The 25,893-nt window shown below is 43.5% G+C and overlaps 1 protein-coding gene across 3 annotated transcripts in view; it reads right to left on the bottom strand.

Annotated features, from left to right (window-relative positions):
• Positions 1–25,893, bottom strand: part of HCN4 (hyperpolarization activated cyclic nucleotide gated potassium channel 4) — a 137,083-nt gene that overhangs the window by 90,593 nt on the left and 20,597 nt on the right. Inside the window, exon 1 of one of the 3 annotated variants that reach the window (XM_021300777.2) lies at positions 4,351–6,758. The exons of the other annotated variants lie outside the window; for them this stretch is intronic. Within the exon in view, the coding sequence (XP_021156452.2) occupies positions 4,351–5,054 (704 nt within the window). The 5' untranslated portion in view covers positions 5,055–6,758. Of the gene's footprint in view, positions 1–4,350; positions 6,759–25,893 lie in introns of those variants that run through there. 3 annotated transcript variants of the gene reach the window in all.

Below are 25,893 nucleotides of genomic sequence, written 5' to 3'. Positions count from 1 at the left end.
AGGGACAGCAACACCCACCCAAGTGAACTGCTGAAGTCCGTGAGCAATGCTGCACGCTTCACAAATTGTTTATCCTTCTAACAAAATAGTGCAAAGCTGACGAATGAAAACAGTCTCCACAGACAGAGCAGCACTCCATGAGGCACTCCGGAAATCAGTTCTGCTCAGGAGAGCGGAAAAGGTAAACAGGCATCTTCCCCATTTCTGCTTAATCCCCCCAGTGCTATTTCATTTAGTATTTAGAACTGTGATTAGTAAACTCCCCCGATTCCCTACAAGAAGGCAGTCTGAACAACACCGCCTAGAAGTCCAGACATGAAGGGAAGCAAATGATTTTGTTCTTCAGGAATTCCCCAACTTTATACATCGCACTTGAGGATCTATTTCTTTTGGTGCCACAGAAACCTCCCCAGGTTCCCAAGCAGACAGGGGGCTCTGGCGGAGGGAGCAAATGCAAAAGGGATCTATTTGCAGACAAGTATTATAATTAAGAGAGACCAGCGAAAAGAAAAATTCTGAAATCTGAAGTTGGGATTGTTACTGAGTGGAATATTTTCCATTGTTTTCAAGGAGGCAACCGCTTCTCTTTTCTGTGAAGAAATTAATAGATTACTGGGCAGTGAATAATGTGCAGTTATATTTACATCCACTGTTTTGGTCCTTCAGATAGTATATCTGTTCTCAGGCCTTTCTAAAAGCAGCATGCTACACTTTTTTTGCAAGCAATTCTGGATAGCAGCGACAACCAATATGTTTTAGTCAGCTACAGACTAGATAGATCATTGTTTGTCTGGAATTTTTTGATTAAACCAATTTTCCTGGATCAATGCTTCCTCTAAGCAATAAGTTACAATTCTACCTACCCAGTGAAAAAGCTTTCAAAGTCACAGATAAATCTTGATCTAGGTAATAGTCCGGCTCTGCACGGATGTGCCATCAACCATAGATGCAAACAAGCAGCTGGCACATACATCTGCACCTCAGCACAGGAGCTGGTATTCTTATTTTCATTAGAAATTGCTAAGATACCTTTTAAGTGCTTCTAGAACTAGTCCACTGCATTAGTCAGGAGTACTCAGGGGCACTGAGTTTGGTTTTTATAAAGGTCATTTGGCGTCTTTTCCCCTCACAATGGACTAAAAGCAGAAATCAACAGAGCTTTAATCTATATTAATCTGCTTTACTCTTGGAGGGTCATAGATTTGCCACTGAAATTAGCCATATTAGATGCTAAAATGATAATTTAATGAGACTATGATGAAAGCCTCTGTTCTATTCTAAACCAGGAACTCCTCTCACAGTGCAAAGGAGAAGCAGCTCCATAAAGTTGGAGGAATTACACCAATGTCATTTCACAGCAGAATCAAGCTCCAGTAAATAGGGCTAGAGTGTTCAGTCCCAAGCTTCACATCTCAAGCTGCACTGAGACAGAAGCCACGAGCTCTGGAGCTCTACCAAAGCACCTGGACATTCACCTCATTCTCACAGGTGAAACTGGTTTCTCTCCAAAGAAGCAGAAAACAAGATCTGGGTCTAAATATTGAAATATTAACTTGAAACTTGTACACCAAATGCTGCACGGCTTCAGTGACAGTGCAGGATAATGGAGACTCGTGCCTCTTACAACATCCTAACTCTCCAGAGTCTGCACCCATCTGTAACAAGGAACAATCACGCATCGCACTGCGTAATTTGCAAAGCAGAAAATAAAAGTCCTTTGGGTCAAGGATATAGCTTTTGCAAATATTTTGACAATATCTGCTCTTTGGTGCAATCTGCTGCATTTCAGAGGTCAAAAAATGTTACTCAGATTCATGTGAGTTGTTTCCAAGACAGATGCTTTAGTAGCATTCAGAGAAGGGGGGAATACAAAACCCAAACAGAATTCGGGGAAGCTCCCACTCTTCTCCTTCAACGCAGCCGTTGTTCATAGGTCATTTTTCATGGAAGCCCACACGTTTTCTCTAAGCAGCATTCATATTCAAACAGATATGCTGCAAGTGACCTAGAAACAGGAGCGAACAAAGTTTCCCAGAAAATCCATGTACCGACCATACAGCAGCTCCTCCTGCTCTCCTCAGATGTCTCGCTGTACAATCAATACCACTGCCCCATCTGATGTCGATATGCAGTAGGAGGGCGAAAGCATTTGTGTGCATCAGTTTAGAAGAAACAGCAAGAGGGAAGGTATCAGCCTACGTGGAATCTGACCCCAAGCAGAGAGCGTCTTGCACCAGGGCACACAGATCCAACTCACTCTGCTTTCTCTGCACAATTGCACAGCTACGTAAGGGGAGGATTTTATTATTAATGCTAACAAGTCATACATTCATTCGTATATATCTGCATACACAGGAACATCTGAGCCTTAGCAGACTCAGTGTGGTCAGCTGGCTTGGGAGAGTCTGGCTCGCCCGCGTATTTCATTCCTTTGTGTAAGACTGGGAGTAGCCCTATAGCCAAGTACCTCAGAAATAAAAACCTCCTAATTTATTCTGCCATTTTAAGGAATAAGCACGGGTGCACTAGGAATCTTAAAAAATGAACTCTTCAGACCATCTCACCTTGGGCAAGGTGGCTACCTCAGCAACTGCTACAGTCCTTTTACTGAAGTTTGCCAGTCTGCTTCTATGCTGAAAGCGTAGTCAAAAAGATGGAATAAACCCACTACACAGACACATAAAAGATATGAAAACGGAACACTACTTTGTCATAAATCCAAATATAATCCAGATATTAAATCCCAAACGCCTTGAGGGTGTGACATACAGGAAACACCTTGGTAGAATAACCCAGAGGAGTTAGTTTTTAACTCCAGACTTGGAGCAAATACAAAGATCTAGAGCTAAGAGAATGAAATTGGTTTTGTTCTTTATAAAGCTAATAACTCTCGCATTTCACTGTGTTTGTGAGGTACTACTTGATCACTCGCAACAGGGAGGCAATTTTATACCCTTTTCAATCTGGGTTTCAATAAGGTTCTATTTGCAAGGACTATGTATCATGATGTAGCTGCTGGAAACCCGCATGTGCTCGGTCAGCTGTGCGCTTGGGACACTCAAATGCACTGAATTCAAACGACAGTGCAGTCTTCCAATTCATGGAGCCTTCTAATAACATTTGTTAATCCAAGCAAATATTAAGGAATCTGCACAGTGCCAGTGCTGAATCTTCTCAGCGTGTGGACTACTTGCTAAATCCATAAAAGGCAGCATCAAAAGGTTTGGCATTTCTGGTTTTGGGCACCCAAATCCATCCCGGAACTCCTTCCTGCAATTATCTTGCTAACTGTGTTTCAGGGAATAATGCAAGGTTTCTTCAAGAGTCCAAGAATTCAATAAAATCATGCAGTATGACAGATACGTGTTTGAATAATGTTCTTCTACTGTGTGCTTTTAAATGTGAGATATAAGCCAGTAGTAATTAAAGTTGAAGCAATAAACCCTAGCCGTTGATTGCACTAAGTAATTAATTATTGACTGTAGTACTTTACATACATATTGCAGAGGACGACTCACCTGTGCAGTAGACAGTACTTTACTCAGAAATATCCAAACACAACCCCTCTGCTACACAGAACTCTACAAAAATTGGCTCTAGGGTTTACAAGTTAATTTCCTTATTAACCTTCATGGAAATGTTGCTGAGTGCAAGAAAACCATTGCTTTCATAAAGACAATGTTAACTATTCCCTGTCCAAATGAATTTTGCAAATAAGGATTTACATCTGTAAAAGAGAGAATCTTTCTCGATAAGACTCTGAAGGTGTTAAGCTCCTTCTTAATGATGCCGCTATCCCCTGCACATACCAATTCCCCACAAGTGATGCTGCAGTAAGAAGCCCTACAGAACAGCAATGGTGGCAACATCCTTCCCTAACTCTTGGGGAAGGTGAAGGGAGAGGACTTGGAGGTACAGAAATGGGAACTGAAACATTAATCAACCAGATCATCTGTTCTGAACTGGAGACGTAGGGCTAGTTAGGCAGCAGAGGCGCTTTTAGGCTAGAGTTGTGCATCAGGTGGAAACATCTTTCCCCATTTACACTGAACTTACGGAGAGGCTTTCCCTTTTAAAAAGCCAAAGCAAAAGACTGACTGTTGCTCTAAAAACACAATTTAAAATTAATGATAGAGTGAGGAATCTAAAATTAAGCTTGAGGAGAAATGAAACCTGCAGACTGTTTGACTGGAGCAGATCTAAGATGTGTCCTCCAGCTCCTCTGAGTAGGAAATGAATAAGGAAAGTTATGTCTGGGTGTGTGCTCTGTGCAGAAAGGTCTGAGATGGACATGGCAGGGGAAGGGGCAGGCCAGGTAGTTTTGAATGGGCCAGGAGGGGGGCATTGTACCTGAAGTCGCTGTAGGGATGGATGATCCAGAACCCGGCAGACTTAACCCTTTCCTGCTCCCTCTCCACGGCCTTCTGGCTGCCAAACATCCTCAAGGAGAATTTGTTGACCCCCGGCTGGAGCATGGCCCCGAACTGCCTCTGAATGAAACCGGTTTGGCCCAGCCTCTGCTCCTCATCTGGGGTGATCTGGTCGCATCCTCCACCTCCTTCCACTTTGATGGAGGTAGAGGAGGAAGCCCTGGGGGGCTGCTGCTGGGGCTCCGGTGGGGACGCCGGCGGTGGGGACGCTGGCAGTCCCTGCTCCAGCTCCCCGCTGCCGGGGGGGCTTTTGTCCTCGCAGGGGGACGCCGGCTCCCCTTCCCCACCGATCAGCCTCTTCTCCTCGGCCGCGTCGTGGAGGTGCCTGCTGGTCAGCGAGGACAGGCTCCCTTTGAAGCGGCGGCAGTCCCCATTGGTGCTGGTCTTGGCACTCTTGCTGCCGGCTTCCGTCTCCAGGAGGCCGGGGTCCCCACCTCTGCCGGGGTCTCCCCCGAGCGCCCGGGTGCTCCCAGCAGAGGGCGAGGGCAGCGGCTTCAGCCTGATGCTTTTCCTCCGGGTGTCCTTGTCGCTGTCTTCCTCCTCGTCCATGATCGACGCCTTGGGTCCTATCTGCTGGGGCAGGCTGTACAGCCTCTTGCGCATGGAGGGGGGCAGCTTGTCCATGGCCGGTGCTGCTGCTGCTGCTGCTCAGTTAGAAGGAGAGACCCCCCCCCGCTCTGCCCAACGAGGGGAACTGTCACTGCCCCCAGGCCCCTGCCCCCAGCTCAAGGGGCTGAAAGGACCACAGACTGGCGTGTCATCTCCTTACCAGACTGTGGTATCCACAGGCTCTGCATCCAGAAGAGAAGGAGAAAGAAAAATAAAAAGAAGGAAGGCAAAAAAGCCCCCCCCTTCCTCTGTTGTCCCGATTTGGCTACTTGCTGCTTGTCGCCCCTTGGTGAGTGTTACTGCAATCCCTGTCTGCTCCAATCCAGCGCACCGGGCAAGAAGTCTAGAGGAGAGCCACACACTTCTGGCTGGAAGGCGAGGGAGGGCGGCAGCAGCGGCAGCAGCCGCCTTGCCATGTTGGCTTCGAGATGCAAATGTGCTGGATCTCCCGGCGGGCAGACATCATCCGGAAAGCCAAGCTCAAGCTCAAGCCCGGTTGTCTCCAAACTCCTCAACCTGCCGGCCAATAACACAATGAACTGCAACCTGCAGCAGCCACCGCTTGCTTACATCACTGTCATCACTTATTCCTCATGCAGCCCCAGCTCCTGGGAATATTCATGAAGCGATCCCGTTCTATTGGGTTGCCATAGGAGCGACTACTGCACGCAGGCTCTGCCTACCTGAGCCAGCACCCAGGCTTCTTAAAAGGGCAACGCCTGCCTGCCAAGGGTGTGTGGGGATGGACGGCGCCGCATCGCTGCTGCTGCTGCCGGGCTGCAAGGACCGCGGCGCCCTGGCGCTGCACAACTGCTGAGCTGAAGTCACTTGCGGCTCGGCTTTGCTGCCAGGCTTAGTGTCAGCCTCGGCTTAACAGCAAAAATTAGCAGGCAGTTGTGAATTTAAAAATAGCAGCATCATAAACATTGAAATAAAAAAGACTACGAAGATTGCTTTTAGATGCTGATGATCCTTTCTCCTTCGGGAGTCGTAGCTGCTTTGTTGCGGGTTTGCTTGTGAAGCCTCAGGGGGTTTTTGGGGGAAGGGGCAAACCCAAACCTAAAGGAAAAACAGCGGTTCACCTTGAAAATCTCAGCTGCATGCAAAGCAGGGGTGTGGGGACTGTTTTTTTTCGAGCAGAAGTTTGCCTGCTGGGAAATACGTCGTGGTTTGTACCTGTCTGCAAACCACCGAAGGTTTGGAACAGTTCTTTTCCCTCTGCTGCTTTCCTTCCCCATTACACATGCAAACCGCTACTATTTCTCCCCTGCGGGGCTGGATCTGTAGAAGTCATTCAAAAAAATAAAAAAGGCAGCATCTCCAAGAGCTCCCCCGCTTGATTGCGGGAGGCTGGATGGGGATGGGAAGGAGGAGAGCGGGGATGCCAGGGATGGCAAGGAGCAGAGCGTGGGCTCTCCCCACCCACCACACGGGAAACCCACTTCGCAGTGGGCACCTGAGTCAGCACTTTGTGCAGCTCAGCCTCGGCTTAGGGAAAATAACAGCTCTGGCTGGGAACACTCCTGCCTTGGGCTGCTGGCTGGGGTGCATTTCGTGTAATAGAGGCAAATCGGTGTCGGGGGGAAATTAAAAAAAATGCTAAAAATCAGGTATTTCCCTACCTTTTGTTATTTGAGATGGTGTTTTTCGGCAAAAAGAGGTGGCAATCAGCCCTGTTCTATCCTACACCGTTTATTCTGTTATGTTTAAGAAGCTCTTAGACTGATAAACTAGTTCAAATTCCTTCCTACTGTAAAGCCTTTGAAACCAGTGGAATTGAGAATCTGTTTAGCCATGCATATATTTTTGCACAGATTCAATATGTGAGGCTTTCTAGAATGTTTATTGGTTTTATATACTTTAAATTGTGCCTCCTAGGAAAAGGAAACCACATGAACTGTGCAGACAGGCAAGGAGGCTGTGAGCAGCAAGGAAATCCTCACCTCATCTCTTTGCTTTTGCTCCCATCAGCAAATATCCATCTTTGCAAATATCCACCTTTTCCTTTCCAGGAGTCACCTGCCACTGGCCTAAGGCAAGTCTGCCATTTAAAGCAGCAGGAGGTTACTTAAGCTCTTGCTTCAAGGCAGTGCAACCATCAGCAGTGATTTCACCACACAGACAGGACATGCTTCCTCACCTTTGTTTGCCTGCCCTCTCACTCAAATCCTTTCTCTGAAATATTCACCTGCTCCTCTTCTCCCACCTCCTGGCACAACTGAGACTGGCTGTGACTCACTTGAAATACTCTCCAGTGAAGCTACCCAGTGGAAATATTCTTTAATATTATTATTTTCATCACAACTTCTGGTAGAAGAAGCTTTTCTGGGGAAACAGATCTCTATTTTGAAATGCTCCTGTAGACTATATCACGTGAACTAAGCTAGTGATAGCATTAAAGGTCTTTTTCCTCCTCTTCCCTCCTCCAGACGCTGGGGATGCTGAGGTGTAAGCACTTCTGTGCCTCAGCTGCAATCAACTGCCTTCCAAAAGGATGCATTTTGATTAATGAGGTGCATAACATCTGAAACTGATACAGCTTCTTAAACACAGTCCCTTATGTTCCCAGAGAATGACAGAGCAATAAAGGATGTGCTCAAGGAATCAAGCTGTTCGTCCTCTTTCAGCTATAGGTATTCTAGCCAGCTCCCGGAAAATACCCACACTCTTTATTTCCTGGCCTATCTGGGATTATTCTGTGAGTGCTGCCTTATTTGATGACACAAAGAAGATTCTCTTACAGCCCTGAAGTGGGGAAAGAACGGAACGGAGCATCCAAGCAGCAGAATGCTCCTTTATCACTTCTGTAGCTGGGAAAGGCAATTCTCAGGTGCAAAGACTGAGTCAGGCTAGCACGCTGCTGCACAATCACAGAAGCACGATGGTATCCTCATGCCCACAATCCTGCCTGGCACTCCCCAGCCACCAGTGTCCAGTCGATATACGATGCAGATGATTCCTTGGATAGAGAGGAGGGGTTTTAAGTTATTTTTTTGAGACCACGTTTGTTCACCTTTACATCTATCTATGAAGCATGAAGTTTCACTTCAGTGTCACACCTGCTTTGAAGCAATTTTTTGAGCGCATCATTTTAGCAAATACTATAGCCCCATTTTGAAAAAAAAAAACCCTGAAATAAGAGTGTAAGTGCTGTACTGAATCTAGGCCTTGTCCAGCAGACAGCCCAAAGGGCATTCTTGGGTAGTTCTGTCTCCAAGTGTGGATTACTAAACACTTGTAAAAACTTGGCTCCAGAGTTACAGCAACAACACTCAGCGGAAGTTTTAAAGTCCTTAAAATGGAATGACAATTTTGTGTCCAGAGAACTTGAAAGCAATGATACTTTATTTGAGAGCCTTCCAAGAACTAAGTGCAGGAGGCTGGGAATTATCCTTGTCTAACAGTATGAAACTACTATCATGGACATTATTTATTGTTGGCATTATGGTGGTGCTTTCCATGTCAGCAAACGGACCTTTATAGGCACATTTTTAGAACATTTCAGAAAAGCTAGGACTGTTGTAGGACTGTCTTGCCTACCATTGGCTGCACAGTACATTCAGAAAGGGTATAGAGAACCCACCTGCTATAAAAAGGGAGAAGTGTTTTTGAGGGAAACTATCTCCTTTGTAATAATATTTGTCAGATATTGATCCAAGAATTGGCATAGATACAAAGGGAATGGATTTAGTAGGGAGAATGCAGGTACAACAGCCAAAGATTAATTTGTTTCTTAGGGGATTTTGCCAGCTCATATAAACATATATAAATATGTGCTAATACATGCAGTGCTACTTTAATAAAAATCCAGTGCTGCAATGCAAATGTGAAAAATCACATTCCTAATGAGCTCAGGACTTTAGAAGAATAGACTGAGAACCATAAAAACTGATATCCTCTAGCTCAGGGTACAGAATGCAGCATCACAAGCTTTCTGCACGTTGGCCTGTTACAACCACGTTTGTTTGGGTCAGAGTTTCAGTCATCACCCTTGAAAACTTGGATTCGCAGATAAAAAACATGTGGTATAGATTGGAAAAACAGGAGCAAGTCCTTTCAAAGCTGCCTATTGTTCCTAGCAGGCAGCAAGGAACTCATAATTGGCATTTGAAATTCATGAAATATTCAACACTACAAAACAGGGGAAATTCTACCTCAGAGTTTTAGTGGTAGAGTCGGCACTCGCCGTCTCTGCAGCTCATATCATACCTAGAAGATAATAAAGAAATAATCACCATAAATACAGAAATTCTACCCCCCCGTCGCCTCTATTAATTACCAAAGTGTGCTGTCACACTTGTACTCATTGAAATTCAGCCGGCTGAAACATACTTAAGGTACAGACAAGAGGGCACAAGAGCATCTGGCCAGAATAAAGAAACAGCTGAAGGATGGGAAGCAGGATCCATGGCAGGATGCAGGAGTCAGGGAGCCAGACCAGAGGGCAGGAGGACAGGGAGGAGTCCCACAGAGTGGGACGTCAGGATGGAAGGAAGAAGTTCTGCTGTGCAAGAATTGGTTTGTGTTGGGTGAAAGAACGGTTCAAAGTCCATCAGTGGGAGGAGAGAGATACTAAACAGATCCCTGACAACAGCAGACTGTGGAGCCTGGCAAGAGAGGCAGCGGCAGGAGACAAGATACACAACAGGACAGGAAAGCTTGAATCAGGCAGTCCTTGGAAAGTTTCATTCATTGCAGTGGTAAACAAATCTGCAGCAATCCCACTCTCTTCACCCAAGACGAAAATACAGCACTTGGTGGGTTACTGGGAATGTGCTTATAAGTAACAAACAGCTATGCCGCTGCACTTCAGAAAAGGAAATGTTATCCAAATAATCAGCCGTGTTGGTTATCTATGGAAAGAAGATACAGACTATGCAGAAAATAAACCTCTGAGGTTTTCAGGATGTTCAGACATTTGGCAAGAGCTGGTAATCCTCACTGGAGCAAGTAGCTAAAAATCGTGGCTAGAAACAGATTGATTAGCAGGAGCATCTCGCCACCTGACCTTTAATATTCCCCATGGAGAACAAAAAACTTAATAGAAATAGAAAAAGAGACAGGCAATGAAGTATGAAGCTATGAGAAACTACACAGAATCTGAGAAGCTGCTGAGATGAGAGCAACTATATGATTTAGTCACAATTACTTTTAGTTTACAAAGTATCTACATTTTTACATTATGGTCTGAACTCTACCAATGAATTTTCCAATATTCACATTGAAATGCTCATATTAAGCTTGTATCTTGGACTTCAAGAAAATTTGCCTTCCGAATGTATAATGCCATCAAATTTCTATTTAAAAACCGAGCACTAGCTTATTTTTCTACCCTCAGCTGGAATTATTCAGGAGAAGGTTGAGAAAGCATGGGGAGGTTTGCTCAAACCGGATCAATTCCGTGACTATCAAAAGACTCTTTCTCAAAATAGTGCCTTTCACCAGCATTTAATGAGCTGTAGCTTCACAAAGAATAATGGATCCCTCTTCATGAGTCTGTCCCCAACGATGTGTCTTCCGTCTACGTGAACTGTGCTATTTTTGATGATCATGCAGTGCTGGATGAGGCGTGGAATGACCTTACAACCCTTGAAGTTATAAGGAAGGTATGCATTTATTTACGAGGCTGGACACACGGGGAATCATTTCACCTAATGCGTGTGTAAAACTACAGTACCTGTGAGCTTGGTTAAATGCAGAAAAGTGTTACATATTCACGAAAGTTTTAGGAACGCCTATACATATTCATAACCTGTCCCCAAGAAGGCGGTTTTTATTATAATGAGTTCTGGGAGACTATTTCCATAGTCTCCACCTCTGGCTCCTCCTGGTTGCAGCTGCGCTGTGATTGCGACCCCGCGTCCTCTTTCTCTGTACACCGTCACCTTTGGTCCAGTGTGATGAGTTGTTTGGGTCTCAGGCTGCTGAGTTGGTTAAAACTGGCGTATCTCCTGTCCTGTGCCCAAGTTTCTGTAATCTAGTTCACCCACGGATGCATCAAGGATGCACCCAAGGATTATTACCCTTGCAAGGCGTCAATGAAGTCCTGGTTTTCGTACAATAAGTTACACAGAGTTAAGCAAGGCTAGGCAATAGTGATGTGGGTTAAAGGGTCAGTTCTCTAAATGTCTTTAGTGATGTGGGGTAGGGTTAGCTCTTTAAGTGTCAAGTGTTAGTTTTTTAAGTGTTAATTAGTTAATTGTCAATTCCCTGTATCATGGCTTTGATGGGAAACACATTGTTGTCTCCAACAACAGTAATGGCAGCCTCCAAGGTTGGGAAGTCTGGACTCGGCCCTTGGTGAGCTGAATCGTCAGGGCTGACTTCAACCCTTTCTCCTCCTCAGTAAGCGAATCAAACTAACTCAACATCGTGCTGTTGATGCAACTGCAAACCAATGCTTCGCAGTCATACCACCTGTCAGACATTTAGACAGCTCTGATTTAAGAACTCATCATCCTAATGGATGTATCTTAACAACACCTCCCCGCAGCAAACTGCTGAAGACAGCCAGAAGATCTAAAAATTTGAAAGAAGAGACTAATTAGAAATAAGATGCTCTTGTGAGCAAAATAGCTATGAAAGAAATGTTCCATAGATTTGCACCTTGTGACTGGAGTCTCCCACGTCCAATGTGCAAGATTCAATATAAACTTTTCCTCTATAATTCATAATTGTACTGTCACCCATGGATTCCCTGATGTGTAGTAATTTATGATGCCAGTGCTGTAGGCTGCAGCAGCTTTGAGCAGAAGACTCTCAGAGGTCCCTTCCAACCTAAATTACACTTTAATTCCATGACTCAACAGGAATTCTCTCTTTACTCCAGCTACCTACGTTCACAAACGTGTAGGAAGATTTTATCTTCAAGATAAAATCACTCTGTCAAATTTATTTTAAACGATCAAACAGGTTGAAATATTAGTAGGAGGGAACTGACAGACTGATGGATACAAAGCACGACTGTATAAGCTTCATTTCCTCAGGTAAGCAGCAAGAAGCCATTTCATGATTTTGGAGAGCAAACTCAGACATTTTCATGCTTATTCATGATTTCTGAACTCCTGAACATTGCAAAATTGCAAAAACAAGTTTAGCCTGCATATCTAAGCAATACGGCAGTAGAAGAGCTCCAGGCAGAGGATCCTAGTTTATCACTACCCCTTACACATCCCCTGGTCACACACGACCCACAGCGAGATGTTTCGGGCAGTTACTCGTCTAACTCAGGAACTGCAATGGAGTAGAATTCCACTACCAACAAAATCAAGGCCAAAAGCAAGGGAGATACAGTATTTCTGTCCGCATTTCATTCCTTATTGGCATAAGTGTAATATATCCTCTACAACCAAGCAACCAGGCTAGGCCAGTCTGAATCCTCAAGACATTCCCATTAGTGCTGCAGAGAAAAAGAGCCACTTGTGCCACCGCCACGTCTGCTGCTCAGCCACAGTGTCTGCGCCTGTCAGCAATGCCGAGTGCCTCGGTGAGCCAGCAGATAAGGGAAGAGGCTTCACTTGATAAGGCTACCAATAATTATAGGAAATTTTTAAAAAGACCTCCTCTCTATGGCCTGTCCTTTTAGAAATCAGCCCTTTAGTGATACTGCATGTACCTTGCTCAACACCAGAGAGATCTTGTGGTTAGCCTAAATCTGGATATTATTTCCTGAGTTTAAGCATGTCTGTGTCTACATATGCACATTTGTGTTTGTGCTAATCAAGCTTTTACCTCAATTTGGCATCAGAAAGCACTCTAGGGCCTCTGTCATATGTTTTGTTTAATTGTGTTACTGAAGCATCTAGAAAATTCTGTTGATACCAAAGCCCCAGCAGAGGAAGGTAGTCCAGCCCCAGTCTAAACAGCAGAGGAACAGAACGCAGCAGCAGACTAAATCTCCTGCTCTTCAAATGCCAGTTCAGTGCTGCGTGTTTCCTTTTTGCTTGTTTAGTTTTAGCAAAGGCTTTGTTGAGAAGAGCTAGAGCAGGGAAAAAAGACAAAGAAGGGTGGATCCAAAGCAGAAGAGAAAAAACTAAGAATGTGGCAAGAGTTCAGGGAGAGAATTGTCTCCATTGCATTCAACTTTCTGTATGAAGTTGTGCTGCAAATGCCACCGTTATGGACAGCATGACCTCTCATTATGCACTTCTTTATGATTGTTCTTATTCTCAAGCTACGGAGCCGACAATTCTGGAAACATTATCTTTACCAAAAAGTGAATTTCATTTTTTTGTGAAAGTTCAAGCAAAACCTGCTGGTTCTGGCAACAAGAAGGTTGTATGTGTAGAAGAGAAAAACAAGAAAATGCACTTTTCCTTTTTTAAAATGGTATTTTAGGAACCAATGTGTTACCCAAGAGCCTAATAATAAAATGAGATCTGGACTTCCTAATAAAAGGATATGCAAACACTGTACACTTGACAAAGATTAAATACCCAGTAAACCCAGAAAGTTCACTCAGCGTTTTCTTATCTGTGCCTCCCCTTCCCCGGCTGCTCCTTGTCAGCCACATCTATTCAGCCTGTATGCCCTTGTACTAATTACTATCTATCATGCAGGCATCTCCCTAGTTCTCGGGCATCCAGACTAAGGACTAAAGCATTTATCTTGCAGAGTGCCACACAAGCTGTCCCCGATTAAACACTGTCAGATGCTCGGATGCTCCTCTGCACAGGCAGGAGTGACCAGCCCTGCCCCACACTGTGGCAGCTCCACAAGTCCACCCAGGGACTCCCCGTTGATTAATTTTCACAGCCTGTGCTTTCATTTGTTTTCAACACTCCGCTGACCTTTGTGTAAGAGTTTAAACAAAGCTCTACAGACATTTGAGGCCATTGCTTTGATAGCATCAGTTCATCATTGTATAAATTTGTCTCAGTGGATGGTCGTCTTGTGTTCATGTGTGTGTGTTTTTGTGAAGGGGAGGGATCCTGCTCACCTGGCTCTTCTGTGAATACTGACACTTCTTCAGTGAAATCAATGAGAAAACTTCACACTGCATCTAATGTTATTGCTCTGTGCTGCTTAACGCAAGGGCAGGACAATACACAGCAGTTCTAGATGCTGCTTCCTGGACTCTTTTTATCCTCTTCTTTTTAGACAATGCACTTTCCTGTGTGATTTGTAGAAACCTTCCTGGGAGCAGGACCAGAAGTCAGGCCTGCCTGTTTTCCCCCTAAACCATTCGCTGACAGAACCATACTCCCTCCTGTGCTCTCCCACCGACTGATGGAATCTTAAATCTTCTGTTCAATGAAGCAGCTTCACAAAGATGCTTCCTGTGGGACACTTGGGGAACAGGAAAGTAGCATTTGCTTCACCAGCTGCAGTTTAGGAAATAAGAGTGAGAACTGTTCTGATTTTTTTGTTTTTAAAAAGCTTAAATGCAGCCCTGCACATGGCTGAACTGTGGTGAGATGATAGGGAGAAGCACTTTGCAGCTACTTGATGTTGTCAGCGTTCCTCTCCTGGCTGGGTTGCGTTCTGCTCAGCACACAGGCTGGCCCATAGGTTCCTATGGTCTACCAGAAAGTTCAAGCAAAAACCTTTTATTTCTGCTTGCTGTTCCTGCTTACTACTCCTGTAAAGAAAAAACTGTTTATGCACATACATACATATTAAAAAAGTAGCTTAGTAAAGCAGACCTAGACACTGCAATCGTTCTTTCCAGCTGCTCTCATAGAGGGATGTCAGACTAAACAGTGCCGTGAAGCTGGCGACATCTCAGTGCACACTCTACCCCAGATGAAGCACTTAAGGTTAAAGAACAGCAACAACAAATACCACCTTTAGCTCTTCTGAACAACTTCATGTCATAGCGGATGCTCCACAGGCTGCTGTTCAAAGTCTGCTCGAAGAAAAAATGTATCTATTATTAGCCGCTTCTGTGCTTGTTAAGAGTTGTCTTTGTTTTTCACCATTCTGCAAAACCCTTCACAAACCCCAGTTTCAGTGGAACAACAAGACTTCTACTTGCTTGGATTTGCAGGTTTCACTTAACAGGATTAGGTGTTAGGATTTATTTAGCAATGTGTGGTGATAAAAATACCCAGTTCATGAATAACAGGGGGAAAAGCTCACAATTTTGTTGCTGCTTTTTTGAATTCAAACTTCTCAGCAGGGGAAAAGGTTCAAATCAGGTGTTTGCCACCCACAGTTTTCAGTACTAGAGAATGCTTAACTTTTTCTAGCTGGGAGAAGTCTGGAGCGAAATCAATAGAGAAGACTGAGTCTTGCTGTGAGACCTAAAGAATGTGAGATTCAGAATGACTTGATCTTCCCATCAAACCTAGGGCTGACACGGAATTATGTTAAAACACCTTCCTGGGACTTTAAGTAGTCTGAAGACTTTGCTACCCTACTTCAGCTTTTCCCAAGAGGCAGATCCATTAGTCTAAACTAGCTAGAACATGTAGCCCTCAACCATGCATTTACTCCCTGCTCAACAGGAGGGTGGTATCAGAGCTGCTTTGGTGATTCTGTCCTTCTCCTGTTTCTGGAAGGCCTCTCCAGTGCAGAAGACTCTCAAAAGGTGGTCAAACTGGACTCAGGACTGTCTGTGCCACTTGTGGTAGATGTTAGCACCAAATCTAAGCTAAAGATCCTGCTCAGTGGAAAAGAACTGCAAGACATACTTTAACAGAAAAGATCCTGAGAGTCTCATTTTTTAATTTTTTTTCTTTTTAGTCAAGCAAAGGGAAGTATAAGTAATTATTTGATAATAATCTATAAGTACCCACACGGAGAGGTGGAGACCTGAACACAGAGGAATCCTAACACCAGCAGACACAGTTGCAAAAGCGATGCTGCCTGGAAGCTACACACGTTCAAGCCAGAATGAAGTTAATAATTTTTAATGGTGAGGGCAACTGACCTCTAGATGAACATGATGAAGTTTTTGTAGATTCTCTGTCGCAGGAAATTTAAAAAACAAGATTAGATATTTTTTATAAAAGATCTGCTTTAAACTCAATCCCAGATACTAGACTTGAATCTGCAATTAATTTGGGTTAGTCCTTCAACACATAACACAGGATGTGGAAAACTGGAAAAGCAAATGACCACTAATAGCGGCTAGAATGCTCACACCCTCTTCTGGGTCATTTCCGAATATGCTGAACCGCCTACACCCCAGCACAAACGCCTAAAGGACTCTGTTGGCACTCTCCTTCTAATGTGAGGCTCAAAAATTTACCATCTGTTTCTAGTGTCTACCCAACTCCTTACCCGTGTTAGGGCCTTCCCTTATCCTCTTTAGCTGCTTAGTTTCCTCAAAAACTTACTTGCCAAAGCCTTTTGAGAATTCAAACGAACAGTATAAATCAGATCACAGCCTCACTCCATTTCTTAATAGCTTGTCAAAGACGTCCGAGAGGTTTGTAAACTAGTAGGACTCCTCTTTACGAAAGCCACTTTGACACTTCCCAAGTAGTCTGAACTAGATCATATTTATCCAAGTTTGTGTCCTGTAGGAGGTTTCTGGTTTTAGTTACAGTGATCTATTCGACTATTAAATATTTCCTTCTAAGCTGGAAAGCCATTCACAAATTTTGTTGTGCTGCATTTTTAATAGCATCGCAGCATACTCTTGACGGAACTCCTGACATGCCTACATGGAAAATGACAGTGTCATATGGCCTTTGGGTCATTGTCCCCCAAGGGTTCACACACACTTGTCAGATGCTTGTGCCCATATGAAATGGGAGTACATACACACTGAGTATTGAGTTTCTACCAGGCTGGACCATTGCAATTTCAGTTTCAATATGGACTTGCTTCAAAGAAAGACTCACGATGATCATTTCCCTGTAGAAAATGAATGCAAAATAACAAGATTTCCCAGTCTATGTAACTATACTGCATGGATTTCCAAGTGCAATGAAGTCAGCTTGAGCCTTTCATGTTTTATTAATGCCTTGTAGCTAAGTAAAATGACTAATAAACTGGCATTTTATAGAATGGGATGGAGCCATTCTGAAGACAGAATAATAACTAACCATTCATTTACTAAGCTCCCTCTAGCAGTTTTTCAGTATACATAGAATGAAAATCATGGAGCTACTGAAATAAGTTCATTCTACCTTGCACCACAGATGCTACTTAACAGTAGGCGCACAAATTCACTCCAGCACTTTATGTCTAGTTTCTGTGTAGGGAAAAGGAGGAAAAATGGTTACCTTGCCCAGATTACCACAACAAAGTCCATGCTGGCCCCAGAATTAAAGACCTGGAACAGTCTCACTGTCACTTCCTAATTGGTAGTCACCATTCTGCAGCATATTACAAAGGAAGAAAGTTAAAAAGCTAAAGATCCCTCAAAATCCAAATTAGTTTGAGGGGTTCTTTCCTTATAAATCCACTCTTTCATTGTAGTTCCTCTTTACAAAGGGACCAAAGAGAGAGATTTCCTGAAACAGGGGAAAAGCAGATGGAAGCGCTCTTAGATCTGTGTTTTCCCCCCAGAGAGAACAGGAAATTCACACACATTATCACTCCCATGTGCACTGCTGGGACAATGCTAATTGTCAGTATTTTCTTCTCCACTAAAAATTAAAAGAGAGAAAACATATGCACTGCTTAATTTTCTAAGCAAGGCACATTTGTAGTGTGTCAAGCTGCTAGCCTTTGTGACTGTTCACTGAAGCAAGTTTTAATGCTACATGAGACACAATCAGTAAGAGGCTCACTTTGGAGAATCTAACAGATTTCATCTCAGCAAAGCAGTGGCAGGGCAGAAACCAAAATTTACAGAATTTCCTAATTCCTCATCCCATAATCAGTCCATTGGAACAAGCTATTTCTCTCCATTTGTGCTTGTTCAACACTGTCTCTTAAACCCCAAATCCAGCTGTTGTCACCGAACTCAAAGCAGCTTTTGTTAAGCATTTCCCTAAATGCATTCCAAAACATGTTTTTTGCACTAAACCTGATCTTCCAGCTGCCAGACCACTGAAACTAGAACAGCTCACTTCAATTTCCATCTGATATGAATGTTCTAAGGAGACATCTCTGACCAAAAAAGAAATCACTGGCTGGAACTTTATGACTAGATAGTCTCACTTTTTTTTTTCATGTATTTTTTTGTCAATGTATAAGAAAGGAGGTGACAAATGCAGTATGCAAGAGATTGTACTGCGTTATTCAGATGGCCTCATTCACCTTTGATTCCTGTGCTGCGGATATCGTACAACGACAAGTATAGGGTTAGGAACTAGAACGTAAGACAAATAGAGCAAGTGGAATTAAAAGAAAAAAAAGGAGAGAGAGAAAGAGAGACAAGGCTTATAGTCAGAAAAGGTAGCAGCACTGCTGTTTCAAGGTTGTTCTGCATTTCAGATCAATAACAATGAGCAATCTCCCAGGCAAAATCAGCTAAGGTCTCTGAGCCTCCACCAACAGCCCCCTGGGTCTCCCTGCTTGTATCCAGCTGGACGCACCGTGGGCCACTTCTGCACGTGAACATCACTGACCATATACTGAGAAAGCTGATGAGAAGACACAAAATCGGAGAGCCTTCCTGAGGTAATGAAATGGGGATCCTCAAAGCCTGTGTAGCCTCTGTTGAACTGAAACATGCTGCAGTCAATGGGAGTCATTCTGTTAGGAGACAGTTGATATCTTTTTGCCCTTGACAGAGGTCAATTTGGAAATGCTCGAGGTGTGTGTTTCCCAGAAGGAATGGCAGCACATGCATGACACAGATTTATGCTTGCAATTCCAATAATTTTGCCTTCTTGAATTCAAACCTAATTGTAGTGTGCCTCTCTGATGATTTAGAGCATTTCATTTACCGATCTTATTTTACTTTTCCTGCAATTTCACCTCTCTGATCAGATCTTGCCAGCAGGTTTTCATTATCAAATAGGTGGGGTTTTTTAAATGGCACAATTGCAAGTCATCATCTTAAATATCAATCTTCATAACTCATCTGAGCACTTTACGTTCTTGTCATGTCGTGTGTCAGGATTCTGCTGTGGAGATAAATCCCCATCTGCGTGGCTGCCAGCTTCTCATTCCTTTATTGATTCTCCCCTATTTGTTGTAACTGAGTTTTTATACTTACCTTGTTCTTCAGTATATAAACGCCTGTCAGAGGCAGGAAAAGAGAGACAGACCAGGGACTTGCACTTCTCATCACCTCTCAGCAGAAGAGGGTGCTGTGCGACACTGATTAAAATAGATGCTTTAGCAACTGAGGCAGTTTAGCTGAGGATTCCCTATCCAGGTACCAAACCATGTATTACTTACATGTCAGCAGGTGACTGTAGGAAAAAGCTTATATTCCTTATTTTCCACTGGATAGGGAAGGAGAAGGGAATAATCGGCAATTTTCCAGCACTGACCCATCTGTTCTGAGTTGCCCACGTTAAAGCAAGCTTTAAAGGGAACTTTTTGTTTATTTTATCATACAGGAATGTAGGAAGGCTCCAAAACATGACATTGCTCTGAAATGTTTGCATGTTTAAAATCCAGATTCACCTTTAATAAAGTATGGCCTCAACTATAGGTATGTGTTCAAAGGTTGTGTCCCCAGCTGGCGGGCAGGCACTGAGCTAGTAGCCTCCCTCTATTACTGCTTTTACTACATGAGCCCAGTGTTACGTGGAGTGGTAGTTAGACGGATCACTCCCCGTGGATCACAGTAGCTACACCAGCATAAGGGATGTCCTCAGCAGACACTCACGAGCCACAATTAAACTTTGAGTTAGCCACCCCTGAGATAAAGGCAGGGAGATGAGTCAGGGCTGATCTCTGAATTTTCTGCTGATGACCACCTTCTACAGCAGGCTGGCTCTTTCAGCATGCAGGATGGCCTCACTTTTATTCTCTAATGAACCACATCACAGGACTGTTGAACTCTGGCATGAAACAGACTCTTGCTCACCAGGTGCTGCTCTCTGCCTGTCCTGGCACAAAGCAGCAGCAAACCGGTGAGTCTGCTTACTGCTGCTATCTACTGGTTGTAACCAGTGAGCAACTGTGTGTCCTGGGCCATCTACTGCCTATGGCACTGAGAAATCTTCATTCTGCAAAGTAATTCCTGAAAGGGCTCCCAGAAAAGCATAAAATTCTCATGTTAAAAGCAACTAGAATTCAGCATAATGATTGCTCTGACCCTCTCAAGTAACACTACACATGTAGATATACACTGGTTAAATTATTTATTGTTCTTTCTTGTGTAGTTTAGATACTTCCATTTTCCAATTTACCAACTTGAAATCTGGCAGCCATTTTCAGGTCTGCACAGCAAGAATTAGGCATGCATGTATGAACTTATTCTGAAGAAGCAGGATACTTTTGGCTTTTTTGTGCTTCCACCACTAGAGAGCAGGAGAATGGACCCTTGCAGCTCCAGCACTACAGCTGCTGTGACACAGCGAGGAGCTCGTTGTTACATCAGCGAGTTTGAGCCGACACTCGCAGTGAAACTGGACAACCTTTCAATCCATTTATCAAACCTTTGCAGTTACCATTTCCAGACAGATGAAACCAGGCTGAGTATGAAGCAGAAGAAAACAGTCTGCATGGAGAGTAACTGTTGAAATTCTAACAGCAATACAGACATACAGACAATCACCATCCTGTGTTTTACTGAGACAAAGCTAGGTTGCTGTGGTTTTTTTCCTTTTAACATCCAAGTCTAGCCTAGATTCTACCCAAGGAGAAGAATATTCACTATTAAGGGTGGAACCCTGCCAAAATACCTAGAACTAGAATTAAAAGGGAAACTACATTCATGTGCTTTGTGGTCTGTGATAATTACCCTGTAGATATTTTTGCATAATTAGGAGAGAGATTTCCCTGAATCATGAAATTTGGTTCTAGGTTTCCAGTTTTTCCTAATGTTTTAAAAAAACAGGATGAAACTACAGCTGTGGTTTCACACTCTTATCTACCAGCTGGCAGATGTCAAAAGAGGAGATGTCATCTTCAACCTCGAGCTTCCTCTTTCCTTGCACTCACAGAACCTTCACGAACAAACATTTCTATTCCCTAATTCAGAAAAAGTGTGGGTTTTTTGGTTGTCTGACAGATTAGTGGAGTACACCAGTTTATTAAAGCACCTGATGAGAGCCAGAGGCAGTAAAGAGCAGCAGAATGTAGGAAGCAGGTAGCTGAAGAAATAAAGCTTCTCTCTTTCAGTAGCAGTAACCTTTTGATCAGCTTGGTCTGACACATGAAATAGCACAGTAAGATAGAGACATCAGGAAGGGATTCCTTGCCAGGAAAGCTGCTGAGGTGTTTTCAGAAAGAAGTGCTGGATGCCCTGAAGAACATTCTGTACTGGGCTCTGAGTGGGCTGTATCAGATTGTACCTTTACAGGGGGCTCAGGGCTCTGATTTCTGCAGCAAACATAACTCCCTGTAAAAGAGGGCAGAGCAACTGCGATTCACCTTCCAGGATGAGCCATCATGGAAGAAAGGACAAACAACTGATCCAGACTGTATTTCCCACTCCACATTGTGTTAATTCTTCTATGTAAGATCGTCCTGTCCACCAGTCAGCATTATCCTGCAGAACCTTCTGGAAAGAATGCTGTAAACCCAACTTTTACCAAAAGAGTGGTGCCTGGGCCTTGAGGTTATGATTGGTTCTGACTGGACTTCACATTCAGCTCAGGTAGAATTCCTGCAATTTTACAGACCAAGAAGTATTGGGCTTGTTCCTCTGCTATATAGCTTCGAGCAGGGATGTCAAACTCATTTTTGCTGGGGGCCACATCAGCCTCACAGTTGCCTTCAAAGGGCCAAATGTAATTTTAGGACCGTATAAATGGTTTAGAGCAAATGCATTGTTAGGTGGGACAAAGGCAGGCAGCTACCAAGCGGAGTTTCTCAGCTACTCTGAAGTAGATTCAAATTCCTCTCTGCTTTGTTCCTTCACAAAAGTAGCTTTTTCCACTGAAGTCATTCTCCCACCAGGTTGTATCAGCAGATTGTGCCGAAACCCAAGATACCAATTTTCTCACCTGCGATAACTAGCTAAGGTTCCACTTTCCATATTGACTGACCTATTTAAGAAACAGGCAAGTCCTAGGGAGCGTGCTGCATAAATCAAATGTGGCAGGCAGGGAAGCAGAGGCTCGATTCCTACTGATAGTGAAGAATGTGCACTTGCTTGTACACTTAAGTTGCAAACTTCCTTAAGTGGACTGATGCAATCAAGGGACAAATTATCTCCATTATGACAATGTGCTCCTGTTAAAAGTCCTGACTGTGAAGCCACATATTTTTGGGTTTAGAATGGACAGGTCACACTCTCCAATCTGAGCTGTTTATTTCACAAATGTTTTAGATTCTTGTTCAAGGTAACTGAATGAAATTCTTCTTCAAAATTAAAGCTAGAAAAGAACAGAGAAGGAAGGAAGACCTGACATAGCTTTGAGATGAGAAAGGAAGATGTGGAGTAGGAATCTGTCCTTAAACTCTATTACTTGCCCATGTTTTAATAAAGCATTAAGCAAGCCCTATACCCTGTTATTAATGAACGTTAATGAGGGTATTAAGAGTTAGTACAAAAAGTTAGGTCTTTTGCCTCCAACTTCCTCAGTGGGAAACTCATCCAGAACATCCGTGGCTTGATGCTTAAAGACTTTTCAGCCCAAATTTTACTGGCAGCCATGTATTGTCCCAGTGTATCTTAGCTCATACATGTTTTACATTACTTAAATCCCCCTTGCTGCCAGTCTTGTCCTCAGCAGATTCTGTGGGATTTAGCCCCGTTGTAGTTCAAATAACCTAGTGAGGGGCTTATCACTCTGCTCTATTTCTGTAGTTTGTTCTATTGTGATGGGCTTCGTTATGGTGATTTACAGGAGAATCTTAGCTAAAACCAGGCCCTGCTGTGCTAGGCACTGCGTAAAACATACCGTGACAGGCAGCTGTTGTTGCAGAGGGCTGATGTTCCAGATGAAGGGTCAGAGAGCAAAGAGAGGATGAAGGTGGGAAGGTGATTTAATCATGCTCAGGGAGTCAGTCAGTGGTGAAGGCAGCTGTAGGGCCAAGGTCTCCTGAGTACCAGCCCCGTGTAATACACCAACTGTTACGACATTTTGATACGTCAACTAATTTTCCATTTGCACAGTTTCACCTTGTCGCTACCTGTGTAATAGGTAACATCTAAACCAGCTCCAATCTAAACAGATCAGTTCACACAGTGCAGTTTAGAATGTGAATAGCTGCTTTTGCAAATAAACTTTGCTTTCCCTCCAGCGGTTTGCAGACAACCAGCTCTGGTGTGCCTGTACACTAGATAAACAGAAATTTGTAAGTGATGCTGTTTAGTTTGCCCCAGGCAGTTAAAAGCAGGCAGTTTCTGATAGGAGCCATTCCTCAAGAAGATGTCTGTGTATCTGAGGTGTGAGATCAAAGGCTGATGCAGAAAATTAGTAACTAGAGTTCCTGTCTCCTGTCCTCAGCTCTGGCCATGACTCATTACCTAAATCCAGTTGTGTTTAAACTGGTATGCCTTGCAGGACTCCTGCCACTAGCTCTGTCCACTCTGATAAATCAGACCACCATCCTTCCCACACACGCACACACAAAACTATCAAAAGAAGTTGGATTGTTCTTACAAATAACTTAAGGGCAATAGCTTCCCCAAGAACTACATACTATGTGTGACCATGGGCAAGACCTGAGGCCTTAGGATAAACAGAAAATTGGAGTTTTCAGAAAAATATATCAGCAAAAAAGGAAGATAAAGCATTTTTAAAGGGAGAATCTGCAGCAGTGTTGTATTATGAAACAAAGAAATAGGAAAATGTCTTCTTTCCCCACTGTGGTGAAATTGTATCTATAATGTGGTGTTCTGTGATGGGAGGTCCTTATTATCATAAAGACATTGCCAGATTTTGTAGGGAGTTCAGATAAAAGCATTGCAAGTAATTAGGGACCTGAAGGGACTGACTTGTGAGGAAAGATTAAATTTAAAAAAAAAAATCAATATATATAGCTTGGCTCAGCAATGACTGGGGACTCATGACAGCCACGTACCAATAGCTGAAGGGTTTGAATACAACGAGGGAGGGAAATTCAGTTTGTTTTGAAGCGCTGTAATGAGAAGGAAGGGAAAGGGAATGGAGTATAGGCGGCATAGGCTAAAGCCCAAGAGAGCTTCCCAACAGTGAGATGTTGCTACTACATGAACAGTGCAACTGGTAAAAGAAAAATGTTCAAAACTTGTGGAACTGAAGGTCTTGAGCACAATTGCATAACCAGCTCTGATATACAGAAAGGGAGCACAGAAAGGGAAAGCACTGTTGCCCAGGAAAACACTCTGAAGTCACTGTAGAAGAACACTTCACCTCTTTCACATTCCTGGAGAACTTTTTTGAGTCCTTAGTTGCAAACAGGCAACAATGAGCTGTCAAGAAAAAGAAAGCACCAGCCTCTCTGAACTTGGGCAGTGTAATATAACAAATGTGTTAGCATCAGCGGGAGGCTTGTTCACGCACTAAGTGACGGCATCTGTTGTGTAACAGGGACTCAGGGTGACAGTCACCATCAGGTGTTTGTATGAAAAGGCTCTTGAATGAGTCCCACTATTCTTCATTTTCACGCACCTGTCCTTAAATGCAGCGGAGGAGCAGAGTCAAAACTGAAGGAGGCAACATCTATACAAGTGTAGCCTTCAACCTCACCCCTTGGTTTTCTTTTACCCACCTAAAGCAGAGCAAAATGAGCCTGGTCCAAGACTTGCTAATTGCCAGATATCCCACAGAGCTCTCACAAAACCAGAGACTAACGAGAGAACAAGCAAGGGAGCACGTGTGTGTGCGCACCCGTGTGAAGCACAGCTAAACCTGTTAAGTTCCTGCAGGCAGTCTTCACAACTCCGCTATGAAGCGTAATGTTGCCCTAATTCAGGAAATAATTTCACCTTATATCTGTAAAAATGGAAAGAATTACATTCCCCCACTTCCTCACAATATTATGAACCTGATAAAACCTCAAGAGATCTCTGGATGAAAGCACAAACAGTTCATGTTTTCAGAATTCAGAGCAGACTCTGTACATTAACAGCTCTGCAGGGAGTTAGAATTATGTTAGGGACAAAAGCTAAAAGTTCTCGCCTTTCTACAAATTATTCCACTGCCACTAACTGGCATTTCCCAAGCCAAAACCAATCAACCTAGTTATCCCAAAATTTCTTTGTTCTTGGGTAGTAAAGATATATATCCAGTCATACAGTTTGAGAGGCCTGTACAAACTCCAAGAGGTACAGTGCCTGAAGTGTCAGGGAGAACTGATTTTCCAAAATCTCATTAGACAGTCCTTTTCAGCAGACGCTGATTTGCAAGGCTGAGGAAATCAGCTCGGGATATCTTTAGAAATTACAAAGTATTGAGTGCACACCTTGAAGAAAAAGCAACACAGATAAAATCAGGCTATCAGTTTCAGCTAAAACGTTGGGATTGTGCTTGAAAGAAATAAGATACCTTCAAATTACTAAAGTTATCTCTTGGCCTTGTGTTTTTCCTATGCCTTGAAGATGTATGTGCTCAAAGCTTTTTCCTTTCTTTGGACAATAGGGGCTGCAAAGAAGCCTTTTCAGTGTGTCAGGTCAATAGTCCAAAGACTGAGAAGGATTTATTCTATAGATAGTAACAGCATCAAAGAGGCCATTACATCTTCAGCACCAGTAATCCCCATTTTAAAAACTCCATTATCTGTCTGGTTCTTCATTTGCTTGTCACGTAATCCTTGTTGTTGTGGTAACTCAGAAACTAATGCTGTGAGCTTAACAGAGACAGTGACAGAATTGCCTGTCCCTGGATTCAGTCAGGATCGTTATGGGCAAGACAGAAAGAAATCACAGACTAATAAGGAGTTCAAACATGTTAACCGAACA

Source organism: Columba livia, chromosome 11 (assembly GCF_036013475.1).
Source record: "Columba livia isolate bColLiv1 breed racing homer chromosome 11, bColLiv1.pat.W.v2, whole genome shotgun sequence".
In the NCBI taxonomy this organism is placed as follows: domain Eukaryota; kingdom Metazoa; phylum Chordata; class Aves; order Columbiformes; family Columbidae; genus Columba; species Columba livia.
The sequence above is the reverse complement of the archived record's forward strand: the minus strand, read 5'-3'. Positions and strand labels throughout refer to the sequence as shown.